This window comes from Dipteris shenzhenensis, chromosome 17 (genome assembly GCF_047967505.1).
Source record: "Dipteris shenzhenensis isolate YYH24624 ecotype China chromosome 17, Dip_SZ_1.0, whole genome shotgun sequence".
NCBI classification, from domain to species: Eukaryota; Viridiplantae; Streptophyta; class Polypodiopsida; order Gleicheniales; family Dipteridaceae; genus Dipteris; species Dipteris shenzhenensis.
In genome coordinates, this window is record NC_141612.1 from 51,084,333 (window position 1) to 51,102,626 (window position 18,294).

At 42.7% G+C, this 18,294-nt stretch overlaps 1 protein-coding gene across 1 annotated transcript in view; it reads left to right on the forward strand.

Moving 5' to 3' along the window:
- LOC147892262 (uncharacterized) overlaps nt 1-18,294 on the forward strand; it is a 39,114-nt gene that overhangs the window by 4,308 nt on the left and 16,512 nt on the right. The window contains exon 4 of the mRNA XM_087388294.1: nt 12,727-12,808. Coding sequence (XP_087244420.1) covers nt 12,727-12,808 — 82 coding nt within the window. The remainder of the gene's footprint in view (nt 1-12,726; nt 12,809-18,294) is intronic.

Sequence of the window (18,294 nt, forward strand, 5' to 3'; positions counted from 1 at the left end):
ATGCTATGGGTCAGGAACTCAGCTCATATCTTGTATGAGGTATAACTTGTCTATGAAGTTATGCATGAGGGGTTTGAAGATAACTGCAAAGAGAGCCTGCTCATCAGGTGGGCATCATTGTCGAAGTGAATGACTGTTGACATAGTTGATCCTGTTTGGGAATATGCTAGAAATGCAGTCATTATTCTTTTTCCAGTCGAATGTTTGTGGCTGCAGATGTGGGAAATTGGTTGACCAGGACGCTAGGAGGATGCTTTTTTCTAAAAGTACATTATGTGGCCAGGGGTTTCTTTGAAGTAATCGTGACAGATGAGCATCATAAGTAGATGCTTTTGGAACATTCTCCTTTATATTATGGGCAGCAAATGGTGCACGTATTACCGTGGTCTCCTATACAAGACTATCCTTCACTCATCAGGCATCACTGACCAGTTTGGGTAGAGGTTGTGGACTTTACTCAACGCTTGGAGAAACTTTTGCCTAGAATTGCACTATCTTTGGTTAAGGTGGTATGCCGACCTGGGCAGCATGGAAATTCAAATTGATTTTGCATCTTTTGGGACTTGGATGTCCTAATGTGTGAATCTTACTCTATCACTGTCAATAATGTTGTGTTGGGTAGTGCCTTCTATAAGCTCGAATGGGATCTTTTTGCAGGTCCGTGTTTTGAATGTAGGAAATTCGGTCATATGGCCTTCCATCATCCCCTAGCCATGCATAAGATGCCTCTGGATGCAATGCCTACTTCTGTGTAGAGTAAGGATGACTTTGGGACCTTTGGGCTCAAAACTAAAACAAATAAACCAGCCTCTACGGTCCAAAAAAAAAGAAAAGCTAAGTCACTACTTCCAGCTATGGTAATGGTCAAGCGCCCTCTGTTGCTCAATGCAAAGCAAAGGAAAAAGCCTCGAATGAGGTTGGCAAACCCCGTGGAAAATTTTCTCAGCTAGGAGGCCACTCCCACATGGTACATGGACGGGTGCATCTTCTAGTGGGTACGCTCCTGCTGGAAATTCTGGTATGGGTATTACTTGGCTGCAGTGACTGCGATCCGCACTCTGTTTCTAGAAGATGAAGCTGCTTGCTTACGTGGTCCTCAGGATTATTCTTTAGTTCGTGAGGTGCATATGCAGTCTTGATTACTGTTTGGAGTCTTATAGTATGTACATACTTGTAAATCTGTAAATATGCTGCCAAAACTATAGTGTTTGACATATAATGTACAGGGGTTGTGTGATTTGGGCGAATGGAAGATCATATGGGCATGCGTCAAAAGATTGTAGCCTCATACAATAGCCTTGTAGGAACATAACCAGCATGGTTATGCAAGCCGGACAAGGCATTTCACGGGTTATGATATTTTCTATGTGGGTAAAAACTCTTTTGTTGGAGTTATGCTTCTTGTGAAACATGCCCTTTAGCTTGTTGTGGCTTTTAATGACTAGGCTGGTTGTTGGCTTATTGTACAATGTCTTGTGTAAGGAGAGAGATGAATTTGCTTCGGTCTATGCTCCACAATCTTCTCATCGTAGAGCTTTGATCTGGTGGGATATGCTGAGATATCGTTGGAGGCAAAATGCTTTTCTTCGTGGGGATTCCAATAATGTGCCACAACCAAGAGATAACAAATCTGGTCATACACATATGTTTGCCTCTGAGAGAGCATAATGGACTCAATTACTCTTTCAGTTTGGTCTTGTTGGCCTTTGGAAAGAGACATAGCTGTTGCTCCATGGTTATACTTTTGAGCATACTTAGCAGTCCACTTGATGTGCCCATTTCGATCATTGGTATACGTTTAATTTGCAGCAATATGGTACCTTTACTTGTAATATGTGGGCTGCTTATGCTTTAGTGCATTCAGATCATGCTCCTCTTTGGCTGAGTTTTACAAAAGTATGGTGGGAGATGCGATTGCTCCTCTTTGGGCACATTGTCACATAGATGTTGATTATGCATGCACAGCTTTTGTCACTCATATGTAGCATGCCATTTGTGACTATGGCAAGAATTTTATGCGCAATCTTAAAGAGGATGTTGCTAAAGCTACAAGCACCTGTCGAGAATTGACAGAAATTAGTCATTTTTGAGAATTATCTCAAGATGAGATTAGTCATAGGCTATACACTTCCTTTGATGCAATGACCACAAGAAGGTTCGAAAATAGGAAGCCAAGGCTAGGCAAAGGGCTTTCATTGATAAGGGCTGCTCCTCAAAGGACTTTTTTAAAGGCTTGCATTATAAGAGGCAATCTACCAATATTGGCCAAGTTAAGATTTGGATGGTACTTGGACTAATTCCTGAGCGCAACTTGCTAAATGCTTATGTTTCTCACTTGGCTAAACATTTTAGTTAGGTTTGATTCTTGATCCCAAGTGTGATATCAACTTGGTAGGAGCTTCTTCTACATGTCAATCAAATTTTTATCTCCGCAACAATAGGCTATGCAGCTTGAAATTCCTTTCAAAGAGAGAAAATTGAAAGATGCCATTCGAGCCTTTGGAATATGGAAAAGTGTAGGGAGAGTCTCTCGGTGGAGTTTTATCTACAATATTGGGATGCCATTTCACCTATGTTATTATATATGGTTAATTGTGCTTGGAAAACACAACAGATGCCAGCCAATTGGAAGAAAGGCTTGGTGAGCAAGATGTTCTCTTATTACAGATGGATATTGATAAAGTCTTCAACATAGTAGAGAGGGATTTCATCTCATAGATTGTGAACGCTCTAGGATTTGGGAAAAAATGAAGCTTCTAATTTATTGGTTATATCAAGATAGTAAAGCTACTGGCATTTTGGTAGGTGATTTTACGAATCACTGGACTCTATTTTGTTCGATAAGATAGGGCTGTCCTCTTGGTGCATTGTTTTTGCCATCGCTACACATCCCATGCTACAATAGATGGATAGTAGCTATGGTGTGCTTTGCATGGTGTTTTTGAAAGAAAGGCTTTTTGTAGGTTATGACATTTTCTATGGTGGTAAAAACTTCTTCTTTGGAGTTTTGCTTCTTGTGAAACATGCCCTTCAGCCTATTGTGGCTTTTAATGGCCAGGTTGGTCTTTAGCTTATTATGCAATCCCTTGTGCAAGGAGAGAGATTTGAATTCGCTTCGTTCTATGCTTTACAATCCTCTCATCATAGAGCTTTGATCTGGCGGGATATGCTGAAATATCCTTGAGGCAAAATGCCTTTCTTTGTGGGGATTTCAATAATGTGCCGCAGCCAGGAGATCACACATCTGGTCATACTCATATGCTTGCTCTCCAAGTGAGCAGAATGGACTCAATTACTCTTTCGGTTTGGTCTTGTTGACCTCTGGAAAGAAATAGAGACTTTGTTTCATGGTTATACTTTTCAGCATAATGCGCAGTCCACTTATCGTGCTCGTTTCAATTGTTGTTATATGTTTGATGCTAGCAATATGGTGCCTTCACTTGTAAAATGTGGGCTGACTATGCGTTCCTGCATTCAGATCATACTTCTCTTTGGTTGTAGTTGTCTTTGTATGATATTCAACAGGACAATTTGCCGGATAAAAGGCTGCTTTTAATAAACAATAGTTATTTGCAGCCTGAGGCTTACAAAAATATGGTGGGAGATGCAATTGCTCCTGTTTGGGCACATTGTCACATAGATGTGATTATGCATGGACAGCTTTTGTCACTCGTATGTAGCACGTCATTCATGAGTATGGCAAGAATTTTATGTGTAATCTCTGACAGGATGTTGCTAAAGCTAAAAGCACATGTCAGGAATTGACAGAAACTAGTCATCTCAAAACGAGGCTGCCTGTGCCAGGCTACACAATTCCTTCGATGCAATTACCACATGAAGGTTTACAAATGGGAAGTCAAGGCCAGGTAGCGGGCTTTCATTGATGGTATTAAACCCTAAAACCGAAACTCCGTTTCTCCGTTTCCTCCCGGAGGCCGAAACTCCGAAACGCCGTTTCCCGCCGTGCTCCATACCCCCGTTTCCGAAACGCGTGGAAACTATGGATACAAGCTCGGTTGGAGTTCCTTGAACATGCTAGTCCAATTTTGTCTCCACAACAGGCCAAGCAGCTTGAAAATCCTTGAGGCCAAATGCCTTTCTTTGTGGGGATTTCAATAATGCGCCGCAGCCAGGAGATCACACATCTGGTCATACTCATATGCTTGCTCTCCGAGTGAGCAGAATGGACTCAATTACTCTTTCGGTTTGGTCTTGTTGACCTCTAGAAAGAAATAGAGACTTTGTTTTATGGTTTTACTTTTCAGCATAATGCGCAGTCCACTTATCGTGCTCGTTTCAATCGTTGTTATATGTTTGATGCTAGCAATATGGTGCCTTCACTTGTAAAATGTCCTGCATTCAGATCATACTTCTCTTTGGTTGTAGTTGTCTTTGTATGATATTCAACAGGACAATTTGCCGGATAAAAGGCTGCTTTTAATAAACAATAGTTATTTGCAGCCTGAGGCTTACAAAAATATGGTGGGAGATGCAATTGCTCCTGTTTGGGCACATTGTCACATAGATGTGATTATGCATGGACAGCTTTTGTCACTCGTATGTAGCACGTCATTCATGAGTATGGCAAGAATTTTATGTGTAATCTCTGACAGGATGTTGCTAAAGCTAAAAGCACATGTTAGGAATTGACAGAAACTAGTCATCTCAAAATGAGGCTGCCTGTATTAGGCTACACAATTCCTTCGATGCAATTACCACATGAAGGTTTACAAATGGGAAGTCAGGGCCAGATAGCGGGCTTTCATTGATAAGGGCTGCTCCTCAAAGGAGATTTTAAAGGCTTGCATTATAAGAGGCAATCTGCCAAAATTTTCTGGGTTAAAAGTTTGATGGTACTTGGACCAATTCCAGAGCATAACTTGCCAAGGCTTGTGTTTCTCACTTGGTTAAATATTTTGGGTAGGTTCGTTCTCGACCCTAGGCTGTGATACAAGCTCGGTAGGAGCTCCTTTAACATGCTCGTCCAATTTTGTCTCCACAACAGGCCAAGCAGCTTGAAAATCCTTTCCAGGATAGAGAATTGAAAGATGCCATTTGAGCATGTGGGAAATAGGAAAGTCCATGGAGGGATGGTCTCACAGTGGAGTTTTATCTACAGTATTGGGATGTCATTTCACCTGCATCATTATATTGTTGGTAAACTCAGAATACTTGCTTATAGAATGAAGAAGAGTGAGGTCCTTATGTAGGCACCTCTTACATGCTCACTGACATCACTGATGACTTCAGAGCTCCACAATCATCTCCTCAATCTGCTCCTAGATTCTCTCAATCATCCTATGTGGCTTCTACCACCACCTAACTGTGCTTATGGGCACCTAACTGTGCCTCTAGCACTCACACATAGAAACCAAGGTGTGCCTGAGGCATACACCTTGAGATATCCCAACAAACCCCCCCTCAAGGGAATGCCTCAGGCTATGTCAAGGATACAGCTAGCACAAGGTGTCTCATGCCATCTCATGGTGGTCATGGATCTATCAATGGCTAGGATCTCAAGCTAGCAAGGGTTCCCATGGGTGTAAGGTAAACAAAAGGGATACAAAAGACCTTCCAATGGTTATCTCCCCTGCATGTACATGCACACAATGTCTGCAGGAGATACCATGGAGCAAAACACATACACATGGCCTACATCATAAGGTGACCAGAGGTGTTTACAAAACACACAAAACACAATAGTTTATTTCATTCATTTTGGAGGACTATCCAGGCTGAGTACCTTGACTCAACATAAAAAGAGAGATCTGGAGCATATATAGAGATGATTAAAAAGCATAATCTTCAAAGGATGCCTCATCTTGTGGAGGCACATCAACTGAAAGTAGATTGGCATTTTCTGTCTTTGACGTTGCTTCCTTTTTGGCTCTGGTCAACCAATTAGCTTTTTCTTTTGTAGACTTCTTTCCATTCTCAACATTCCATATCTTCTTTTTCAAAAGCATAGACTTGGCTTTTGTTTGCCAAGTATGGAAATGAGTTCCATCCAACTTCTCAAAAAAGATCTTAGCTTCCATGGCAAGGTCTTACCCGAGGGCAGTGTCTAGTGCCTTACAAGTGAAATATGAGCAATAAAAAATAATCCTTCAAAGAGTAAAAACTTGAATACTTTGACTTGAATTTCTCTATGTGACTTAAGTAAATGTCAAAGCATAAGGCAATTATTAGTCAGAGCAATATTTATGCAAGATGTCTAAGCAAAAGATGACCAAGTAGATGCTAGAAAATGAGCATAGCAGATTGAAAATAAATCTTGGTCAAACTACCAGTCAAACTTTGACTGTCCAAAGTCAAACTTAGACTTGCATAGTCAAGCTTTCATGGCCAAAGAGGCAGCTCAGAAATCTGCTTCAATTCATCATGCAGAGGTCGGAATTCAGAGGGCTTTTGTACTGGAGAGGAAGGTGAATAGGTAGAGCTTCTCCCTCAGAAAGGAATCGCGCAGAAGACAGCCACGTCGCCTAGCATTGTCGAAGAACTGTGGACTGGTTTTTCGACGAGAACTACCCGAGTGCTACTCCAAAAGAGCTCAGACTTGATGAGCAGCAAGGTCGTGATGTCGCCCAGCTCCCTCTGGAAGGAATTAGACAATGTAGCTCTCCACTGTGAGAACCAGGAAGAAAGTCGTCGCGGCTTCCTAAGACAATGCCGCCCCGAAAATGGCGAGATAACTTGTACAACTCGTTCTGCAAATTCGCCCTGCCCTTGGGAAGACTCTCCTGAAGGATGAGATGCTGAGAATGCAGGTTTGAAGAGAACTCTGACTTCCAAAATCGACTTTGGAAGGGAAGGTGGAAGATGGAGGTGAGGAAGAAGATGATGATGTGGCACCTAACTAGGGCTCAAGGAGGATCAAAGTGCTCTGATACCATGTTGGTAAACTGAAAAGGAAAGCATAGAGTGAACACAAACTCAGAATACTTGCATATAGAATGAAGAAGAGTGAGGTCCTTATGTAGGCACCTCTTACATGCTCACTGACATCACTGATGACTTCAGAGCTCCACAATCATCTCCTCAATCTGCTCCTAGATTCTCTCAATCATCCTATGTGGCTTCTACCACCACCTAACTGTGCTTATGGGCACCTAACTGTGCCTCTAGCACTCACACATAGAAACCAAGGTGTGCCTGAGGCATACACCTTGAGATATCCCAACATATATATTGTTAATCGTGCGTTGGAAACACAATAGATGCCAAAGAAAGGCTTGGTGAAATTAATTCCCAAAAAGCATACGTGTGAGTCTTTCATAGGTTGGAGACCCATCACTCTTATGCTTGTCATCCAAAACTGGTTGCTAAGATGATGGTGGCTTGGATCAAGGGCTTTTTGCGTGATGGATTTCTTCCTACTCAGTATGGTTTTATTAATGATAAAGCCTTCAACATGGTACAATGGGATTTCAACTTAGACTATAACAGCTCTAGTATATGAGGGAAAAATGCAGCATATGTTTTATTGGTTATATCAAGATAGTAAAGCTACCGGCATTTTGGTAGGTGATATTACGGATCTTTGGACTCTATTTTGTTTGGTAAGAGAGGGCTGTCCTCTCGGTGCATTGTTTTATGCCATCGCTACTCATTACATGCTACAATACATGGATCATTTCGTAGTTACACACATGGTGTGGAGATACATGACAGTAGGCCATTGATTGCGCAGGCATATGCTGATGATTTTTTTTTCTTGCCCCAAAACACCAAAAGGGATCTTTCATGCCTCATGTGGGCTTTATCTTGATATGGTCTAGGTGCTGGTCTGCAAGTAAATTTTTAGAAATATGACCTTCTTTCTCTCCATGAGAAAGCTTGGCATTATATCTCATGGCCAAGGGACATAGTTTTGCCTATGCAGCTCGTACGCCATGCTACCTTTGGGATGGATTGTCACTTGATGTCAGCAAATAAATTGGGTGCTGGACATGCATAAGAAGAAACTTGAATATTGGAAGTTGGTGTTAGAATTATTGGTATATTCTAGGTAGTGGCCAATGTAATGTAATAAGTAGGTTAGGGGCACTTTTTCCTCATTGAGGTTTTTCCCCCTAACCACAGTCACATCTCTAACTATGGTTAGTGGATAGGGTAAGGGTTTTATTACTTAGACAAAACCTCACTCTTTCTTGTACTTTCACACTCTTCGATTTAGATGTTCAGCTCACTCTTGCTCTCATTCTTGCATTCTGCTCCCTTTCTAATCACATTTGGTATCAAAGCAGGTTCTTCCTGCTCGTGCTTCAGCTGCTCACGGTACTGCCCATTGCCTGCAAGCTCGACCTCCAGCTCCCGCTCGCGCTCGTTCGTATGACTGTACGGATTCTTGTCCGTACTACAGATCTGACGCTGTCCATACATCTGCCGCTCCTGTACATCCAGTTCGTGAAGTGCCGTACAGCCAGTCCTTCCTGTTGCTATTCCATACAGACTGTACGACTGTACGATCAAGACGCAAGTGGCTCCATACAGTAGGTCGTCGCTGTACTTTTGTACCTGCTCCCTTTCTTCTCACATTCATTGGTAGTCTGTAAAACACATCTTCCATTATTTGCAAGGCACAAAGCCTTATGGCTTGATGTTTCCCAGGGGGGTGAGATGCATGCTTACCATAATTTAGATTGGGCTGGAGACTATGATACCAGGCAGTCCACTAGTACTAATTGTTTCTTTTTTGGGCAAAGGTTGCATTTCTTGGCTGAGCAAGAAACAATCTACAATGGCTACTTCCTCATGTGAAGCTGAGTACACGGCAGCTTTCACAGCGACAGTTGAATGTGTTTGGCTATGTTGTTTGTTTGCTGATCTTCATCTCTTATTGGAGGGTCCTTCTCCAATTCTTTATGATAGTCAGGGTGCTATAACAGTGGCAAAGAATTCTGTGTTTCGTGCTTGCACGAAGCACATTGAGGTTCATTATCATTTTGTTAGAGAGAAGTTGCATGCAGGGGAGATCAGTATGATCTATGTGTCAACACATGACAATAGGATAAGGGTTTTGTCACTTAGACAACATCTCACTCTTTTTTGTACTTTCACACTCTTCTATTCAGACGTTCAGCTCACTCTTGCTCTCACTCTTGCCTTCTTCTCCCTTTCTTCTCATAGTTGGCAGCCTGGCCATTACATGTCCGCTATCGTAAAGTTCAATCAATTTTGGTTCCATATATCCAATTTTATTTGCCCTTGATTATGTTTGCCAAGTAGGACATCTCATGTTTTATGTCTAATATCATGGCGCTTTTGCTTTTCGATGGAAAGCTCTTAGGCTACTTTCAGTGGATCACCTTTGCTCGCCTAAAATGCATGGGGGACTGAATATACTCAATTCTCATATGCATATTCGAGTGCATAATGGGAAAATGATGTTGCAGTTCATGCAAGGAGATCAGGCGTGGATATTCATGATGCGACATTTGATTTGCATATATCTTCAGCAGCTTTTGGTCATTGGCAGCCCCACCCACTGGGACTTTCTTCTAGGTCACATTGATGACAGGGTAAAGGGATGCTCTTTTGTCTCTCGCTTGCTTTTGGATTGGAAGCACATAGTCTCCTATCTTAAATGGAATGGTAGGGATACTGTTGCAGGAACCTCCTTGTGTGCTGAGAGCCTTCATTGGTCAAAGGCGTTCACGCCTCCATTCGCTTTGCAGGAACCTCGCTGCTCTTATTTTCTTTGGTATAGTCATCTTTCTTCCAGTAGTTGTAAGATAGTATGCTTTGGGGCAGCATTATAGGCGTCTTTGGCTTCATTGTCGTTGATGCAGATGCTCCATGATTTTCAGCCCATACTCTGTCTTGAGATTCTTGACTGCCTCAAAGATTGGGTTCTCCAATTGAATGATCATGTTTGCCATGCGCTACCATTAGCTGATATCAGAGTATCTTTGAATAAGGTTTCGCTGCCTCCCCCTTGGGTTTCTCTTCATGCCAATCGGATCTGGTCTATGAGACGCTTCTCTCGGTGGTGGCATCTCCCTCTTCAGCAAAAGTTCTTCTTATGGCGAGTTTTACTTGGAGTACTTCCATTCGGACAGCTTTTAGCTCGTCGTCATATTGCTCTTGCCATGCATTGACGATGTTGTCCTTGCTGTGCCTCATCTATTTTGACATTTCCCTGAGTCTCATAATTTTTTGTTCTTGCTACAGCAAAGGCTTGACACTCGTTTTCCCAGTGCTTGCTTTGGCAAGCAATTTTGGCTGTTTGGTTTTCATCCACTGAGGTAGGGATATGATTTTCTTTTTCATTGGGTTTGCTATTAGACACTACGGACTCTTTGGAAGGACTGTAACCATTGAGTCTTTGGTGAGCCTTCCTTGTCTAAGTATCAATTCTTTTGGGCAATCATTTTATGATCGTTAAATGTTTACATGCACGGGATCTAGATTATACTGATGTCTTGTTGTCGAATGGTATATTTTGATGGTTGTAACTGGCTGTCCCTTTCCTTTGGACTGTTCTTTGTAATATAATGACAAATGGGTTTCACCAAAGAAAAAAAGGTGTGTCTTTGTGTTTGTGTGTGATCTTAATTATATGAGCATATGTGGCAAGGAGGAAGCACAGATAAGGGAAGAGTATGAGGAATGGGCCAAAATGGAGAAGCTACTAAAGAGAACTAATATTGTGTGAGGAAAGGCAAAGTTGTGATGTGTAAGCTTCAAATGGGTGGAGAGGCAACTTGATAGGGAGAAGGAATGAGCCATTAATGGACAAAAGAGCCACCGAAGAGACCCATCATGGTGTTGGGAATTCCTCTCATGGGGGGTGTTTTGCGAACCTTAAGATTAGTGGCACTGGAGTTCTCCGACGTATGTAATACTGGTTGGCAGGCTGCTCTTGCAACAATGATTGAGATGGACATGGTATTGGTGGCTCTTCCTGTAGCGGTTCCCTCTCTGGATGAATCCCTACCATAGGAGTGATGGGTGCGACAATATTCCTTCTCTTTGTTTGGGCCATGTGTCTTTGTAAGCTCATGAGAGCCTTTGAGCTCATGCTCCTTAGTTGGTTGACATGGTCCTTAGTTGAGTTGAGTCACTGAGCAAGCTATGTTTGCAATAGAGATGTCGTATAGAGTCTTCTTTTGTTGTAATAACGAGCAACAAGGGCTGTTGGCATGACATGGATATAGAGTCGAGGGTTTTATCTCTGAGTCCAAATTAATAAAGAGTGTTTTGGTCTACTCTTTGTGTTGCAATATCTTTCCATAGTGCAAGCATTTGAATGGGTAAAACTGGAGTTTATATTTCATGTGATGTTCTTTATCCATTGCGTGCAAAAATTCGGTGAGCTGAGTATTATACTAGAGTGTCAATTCCAACATTTGGTATCAGAGCCGGTGCTACTTGAGGACATGTGAGTAGCTGCATAAATTCGAGGACCTGTGAGCTTTTTTGAGAACGTTTGGTAAAGCTATTTGAATTCACAATAGAGAGTCAATTGTGCAGCTACTCTTGTGCTTGGAAGAGTCGACTGAACGTCATAGAATCTCTTAAGAAAGATCGATCTAGAGCTGCTGTAGTTAGATTTGATGGGCGAAATTTCTCGAATTGGCAATTATCCACATGCCTTTGGTTCATGCACAAAAATTTGTGGGGAGTGGTGGAGAAGAAACCTAAAAGCAGTGGAGCTGAAGCAGATAAAATTCCTGCATGGGGACAAAAAAATGAGAGGGCTCTAGGAATGATGGGTCGTGCGTTAGTGACACGACCCCAGTACTCCTGAAACCTTTGACCTTCAAGCAAACATAAGAACACACCAAACATGAGGAATCTGAGCAGGCTGCTCACCACCCAACCATGAGACCTACAGGATACGATCCTGAATCAAGATCCCGATCTTGGGCACTTCTAATAGACTCCTTGGCAAACTGCAACATTTCTTGCATGTCTTGCAAGAATGTCCTTGCAGCAGCATTGTTTATTCCCGTGAGCCCAACCATAATCGGTGACTTAGGTTGAAACTGGTACATAAGCATAAAATGATTGTAACCTGTACTTGAATGCTTTGCATTGTTATAAGCAAATTCTACCATGGGGAGATAATTTTCCCATGAAGACTCTCTCTTAGAAACATATGCTCAAGCATATCTTCAACCAATTGGTGGAAGTGGCAGATAAATTTCCAGGCAGATGAGCAGTGTACAAAGCTCTTTGACCAAGGAGAACGTTTCATGTACCTTGGCATTGACCCAAGCAAGATTCTTGACTGTGGACATTGAAAGGGGGGGGGGGGTGGATGTCAATGTTCCACCCCCTGTCATCCTTTACCTTATTTTAATTGCTCACCTGTAAGGCCCCTATGTGAGGGGAAGCTAGGAGAATGGTAGCGTAGGTGAAGGAGGGATGCAGACATGTGAAGGAATGGTTCTCCATTCATGTACTGGATCTTAGCCCGTAGCTCATGAGTACTATGGTTGATAGAAGCTAAATATCTCAACTGTTAGAAAGAATGCTGCTAGATTCTAAAGGTGAATTTGTGAATTATCTTACACTCACGTTTTATTCAAAGTCTATGAGGTTTACGTGGTATAATTGATTAAGGTTTTCTTTTTTCTGGTTTTTTTGGGCAACATTTACACTGACTGCTTTTATGCCAACTCGGTGATATTTCATCAAAAAAATGTGACCTACTTATTTGATTTGTACTGTTTCATGCCGAGACTCATTTTCCTTTTCAATGTAATCACTTCTGAGAAGATTTAAGCGGGAGGAAGCAAAGATCCAAGCTTGGGAAAATCACGAGAGAGCCAAAGCTGAGGCCGAGATGATGAGAATAGAGGTAAGGACGATTTGCAACGTTCACCAGGCTTTAAGTAGAATATTTTGTCTTACATTAAAACTGATATCTCATGTATGCAATTTTAAGCTAATGCTAGCAATGCTGTTTGATGCTGCTTCTCTATTTGTTAGAAAAATGGACCAAGCTGGGAGAATTTTTTTAAAATAGGATAGAGGTATATTATTGTGTTATCTGGGGTTCTGTCCTACATGCTACGTCATCCTCTCTGTTTCTCCACTAGATATCTATAGGTGATTTTCCCATGATTCCAAGGCATTCCCTTTGTGCGGAAACATACTCAGTCAAACTCCATTGCTGTACGGTTCATTGGATGGAGGTTGAAAATGCCACCTCAACCTTTTAAGAAGACTCAGAGAAGAACGGAGATCCTCTCCAAACTCTGAAAAAAATCTCTCTCCTGGCTGTAGCTGCTTTGAAGGATCCTTTCTCAAGTTTCAACTGTAGACCATTCAATATTTGTGGAGTCAAAACTTAAAAGCATATGGATTCTAGAAAAAATGGGGCAAAAATGTGTATTTTGAATTGGGCAGAAGAAAGGTTTCGTTGAGAGCGTCCCGTCCTAAACATTTCGTCTGTTTCATGTTTCGAGGTTTAGAACAAGACGAAATGGGTTTTCATGTATCTCTTCTCTATTTAAAGGTCTCCTGCCTAGTACATAGATTTCCAAGCTGTCTACAACATTATGGAAGGGGAAAAACCCCTTACTTTAAAGGGCACCTTATTTAATTATTAGAAACTCCCTTAGACTTCTAAGCTCTGTAAAAACTCTAGAAAGCAGCACAATATTTGTAGCAGAATCAAATGGGCAGCCACCATACAATAGGTAATGTGACAGCCCCGTGGCATCCATCAGCATGCAATAGTGGTGGGTGTAGATCATCAGAACCACCTTAGAGCATCCCGAATTGAGTGCCTACTTATAAATTTTTTTTGCTCTAACCAGTAGAAAGGGTGCTGGCTAACAGACATAATTTTGGGCTCCACACATAGCTGTTAAAGACCTCATTGAGAGGCACACAGCAGAAAGAGTGAGCAGCAGATTTGGGCAGCAACTTGTGGGGGCAGCATCCTGTTATCGTCATAGTGTGGTTTGTGATTCCGCACATACAGTTGGCGGGTGAGGCCTGGACCATCTAAAAGACTTGTATGAGACAAGTGACACTGGCAAGATTCTTACACTCCAGAATCAGTTGATTAGAATGAAGATGAAGGAGATCTGGTAAGTGGCATTTGATTAAAGTCAAGCTTGTCAGAGATCAGCTTGCAGTCATGGAAGACTCAGGATCCGAACTTGAGGGTTCTCACAGTCAAAGTTGGAGCATTGATCCAGAGACAGTCCACTTTTCTAGATGGAGATTTTCAGGAAGAGAATTTTCAGATGGTTGCTACCACTTAGGGGCGACATCATAGACGAGTCACCAAGTATGACTCAGGTGGAATGTAGGGACATGGACTATGCCATCAAAGAGCAGATATTGGAGTTTAACTTGTGGCTCTTTGGATTAGAAACAGAAGATTACTTGGATGTGTTTTTCAGTGCTCTTCTGAGGGCAGATCATTATTAGAGGAGTGGGCTGCAGCTAACAATGCTTGTTTAGAGGACTGTCGGAGAATTAGGGTCAACAAAATGAGGAGAGCACGGGGGAGTGACCCTGTAGCATGTAGGAAGAGAGGTTGCCATGTTGGCAGCACGCAGGCTGCCACATGGACAGCAAATAATTATGGGTTTGTTTTCGACCCACCCATCGGGGCAGGTCAGTTGACGTGGGGACTGTTCTGGTAAATTCTCACGTGGGGCTGCACATAGGCTTTGGAGAGGACGTGCATTGACTGCAGAGGAAGCCCATTGTTTGAGCTGTGAATCTGGGCAAAGACCCAGCAAATCGGTCACCCCAGAATGAGAAGGGTGATCCCGTAGTTCCTGGTCCATGAATATGCGTTATCAGGTGCTCCGTCTTTCACATCTGGGCCGAACTTAACCTGTGCTTGGGAGATAGCCACCAATACACTGATAAGGAATGCATAGATTCCCGAGAGGAGGGGAGCCATCGGGATTTTATAAGCCTCCAAGGGCTGGCCTGGTCAGCCAGCAGACTACTCTGGTCAGGTATCCAGAAGGGTTGCCAGGTCGGCAGACCTGCAGACTGGTCAGCAGAGCAGGCCCCACTAGTCCAGTTTTAGCAGCATATCAGCCTCTATATAAAGGTCCCATTGTGTGGATAGAGGCATTCAATCCAGCCCACTGCAGGCTTCAAACCGGTCCTTAGGAGTGCATGCTAGGGCACTAGAGAGAGCTGTGATGTGCAGAAGCAAGGACAAGGAATCCAGGTATCTTTTCCAGCCTCAAGAAGTGCATCTGTGTACTAGAGAAGGTGGAGACAGAGGTTCCAGCAGGGTGGACAGAGACACCTGCAGCAGCACTTTAGCCTACGTGAAGAGCTCAGGAAAAGATCAGATACCATTTGATATGAAATGATATGATTGTATTAAATGACCCTTCAGGATCGATGGGAGAAAGGGTGCTGGCTGACAAATGAGAGGTTTGGGTTCATTCCAGAGCCACTGAAGACCTCATTGAGGGGCGCACAGCAGAACGAGTGAGCAGCAGCTTTGGGACACAATTTGTGGCCTCACTATTGGCCAGCACCTGGCTGTCCATGTAGTCACTAGTGTGGTTTGTGAGTGCACATTTTTTACTACATTTTTGGGTGTCCTCTTGGCTGTTCTTATTTCAGTTGTTGGTTGCCATATCTTGCTGTCTATTATGAGTTTGAGCTTGGGTTACATTTATATGTATGTGTGCACACCCCAGTAAGATCTAGAGATCTGAGGTCTAAACTCATGGATGATTCAAGTTTCTGCTGCATGTTCTAACATGGTACCAGAAGCTAGGACTTAAGCTAGACATACATGTTCAGATATTACCCGAATAGCAAAACATATGCGGTATGAGCCTTCGTTGCGTGCCATTGCCATAAAAGTGGCTATCTCTGTGGTGGGACATAGTTGAATCGTGAGTAGTGAGCATTTTATGTTTTGTAATGGCAGAGGGAAATAATTCAAGTTAGTGGAGTTATTACTAGGGGTCATTTTAGCAAGAAGGCAGCTAAGTAAGATGATGTGGGTGAGGACTACATAAGCCTCGCCCCCACAGATTGTAGGTAGGCTCACCTCAACAAAGTTGAGAAGATGGATGCCAAAAGAATACCACACAAGGCGATGGAAGCTACACAGATCAAGGGCTGGCACAGAGAGGGAAAGAGTGGATGGAATCATGGGGTATATACCAGAAGATGCATGTAAAATAAGGGAGATAGTGACACGGAAAATGCTACAAAAACTCTGGCAAAATCTGGGAACAAAAATGCAGTTTTATAAACAAGCAATGAACTCAATGGACAGCTATGGAACGTAGAAATACCTCGTGAAAGACATATTAACATTTCAGAGGCATCTAATCTGCAAAATCAGAACTAGTTCACATGATCTCGAGGTAGAGAGGGATAGATGGGCAAGATCCCGGATCCTCAAAGAGGAAAGACTTGCAAAATCTGCCCCATAGGGGAAATGGAAGATGAACAGCATGTACTTCTGAGATGTAGAGCCTATGCACATATCAGCGAAGGGTATAGGAAAATTGAGATCTAAAAAATTTGATGGAGCAGCCAGCGAAAAAGCTAGGAAGCTACTTGAAAGAGATTTTGGAACATTGCAATCAGGTACAGGGTGTAGCATACAACCTAGCCCAACAAGTACTCAAGACATGACAAGTTGTAATATTTTCTCTCATTGGATGTAAGGGATCACTGGAGCAGCCAGCGAAAAAGCTAGGAAGCTACTTGAAAGAGATTTTGGGACATTGCAATCAGGTACAGGGTCTAGCATACAACTTAGCCCAACAAGTACTCATAGACATGACAAGTTGTAATATTTTCTCTCATCGGATGTAAGGGATCACTATTAGTTGATAGTGATCACGAGTCCCATTAATCCTGAAGGGTCTCCCGCGGACTTTAATACAATCATATCATCTCTCTCTCTCTCTCTCTCTCTCTCTCTCTCTCTCTCTCTCTCTGCACCAAACCTCCCCCCTTACCCCCACCAACGTTTCCCTTCCCCTCGTGCCCACCCTCCCAGCTTCTTCACTGGTTTCCGCGCTTCCACCTACTGTTGCGGGGCAACTTTAGGCCCCGACTAGGCTGCGCGGCTGATGAGAGCAGTCTCTGTGCATGGCCTAGGCAAGGCATTGTTGCTGGGAGCAGCACTAGGCCATGTCACACCTGCTGAGAACAATACGCAATAGGTGCACTGCCTGAAAGCCTGTAAGGGGCCACGGTACTGCCTAGTCCCTGCGCACTGCCCCAGGGCCCTTCTATAGCCATCGGACGCGCTCCAGGACAATGTGCCTCTATTGCGCATCCTGTCCCCCGGAGTTGCAAGGACTTGTAAAACAATGTCAGAGTTGTGCTTACACAGAAGCATGATTTCCAGTCTAATAACTTAATAAACTTAGAATTTTAGAACTTTAATAAATTCCACATAAAAGTACCACAACTTTAAATGCATTCACACCACATAACAACATGAAAATAAAAGAGATAGAGACAAGTACAACGGCACCCGATTGGGTGAGAATGAGGCCGCTCCCCCCAACTGGGTAAACCCAGTTGTATTTTTATATATTCAATGATGCTTAGCCTCACTATAATGGTAGTACATATCTTTGGACAAACCCCCCTCCGGGAAATCGAGAGTTCTAGACCAAGACTCAAATATAGAGCAGTTACAATGATCTTCCTTTTCAAATTGGGACTCAGATGTACATATGACTGAGAATCATCCAAGAAAGTAACCACTGCAAGCCCTCATCCTGGTATCAGATGAAGAAAGCCTCATAAGTGGTCTTGGTCCCACTTATCCTTGAAACACTAGAAACTCAGATTCCACCCGTTAGTGTTAGTATAGAAACCTTAGACTCTGGAACACATAGCCCACAACAAAAGCGGTTAGCTTTTTCAACCTAAACGAGGTTAGAACCTTGGAAAATCGAAGGGAACATGTTGAGTATAAATAAAATCAGTTTTAGAAAGCCCTATGAATGAAAAGCGAAATCTGAAAATCACTTTCTGGTAGCCTTAAAGACAAAAAAAGGAACTTAATGCGAGAAAAACAGTGTGTAAAAGAAAGTGTAGTGATTGTAAAAGTGAAAAATGCGAAGAATACTTGCCCCATGACTCGTCTTGGAGGAAGAATGGTAGGTTGAAGCAGAAATTTCAGCAATTCATCAAAGTTGGACAGCATAAGGATGGCTAGGAAGAGGGCGAGTTTGCAGAAGAGAGCAGCAGTGAGAGGGTGCAAATTTGCAGAGAGAGTAATTTAGAACTGAGCCCAAACTTTATATAGATCTTGGGTGAAAGCTGAAACCTCACTAAAAGCAGGCTGAAAAAGCTTGGAAAAACGATTTC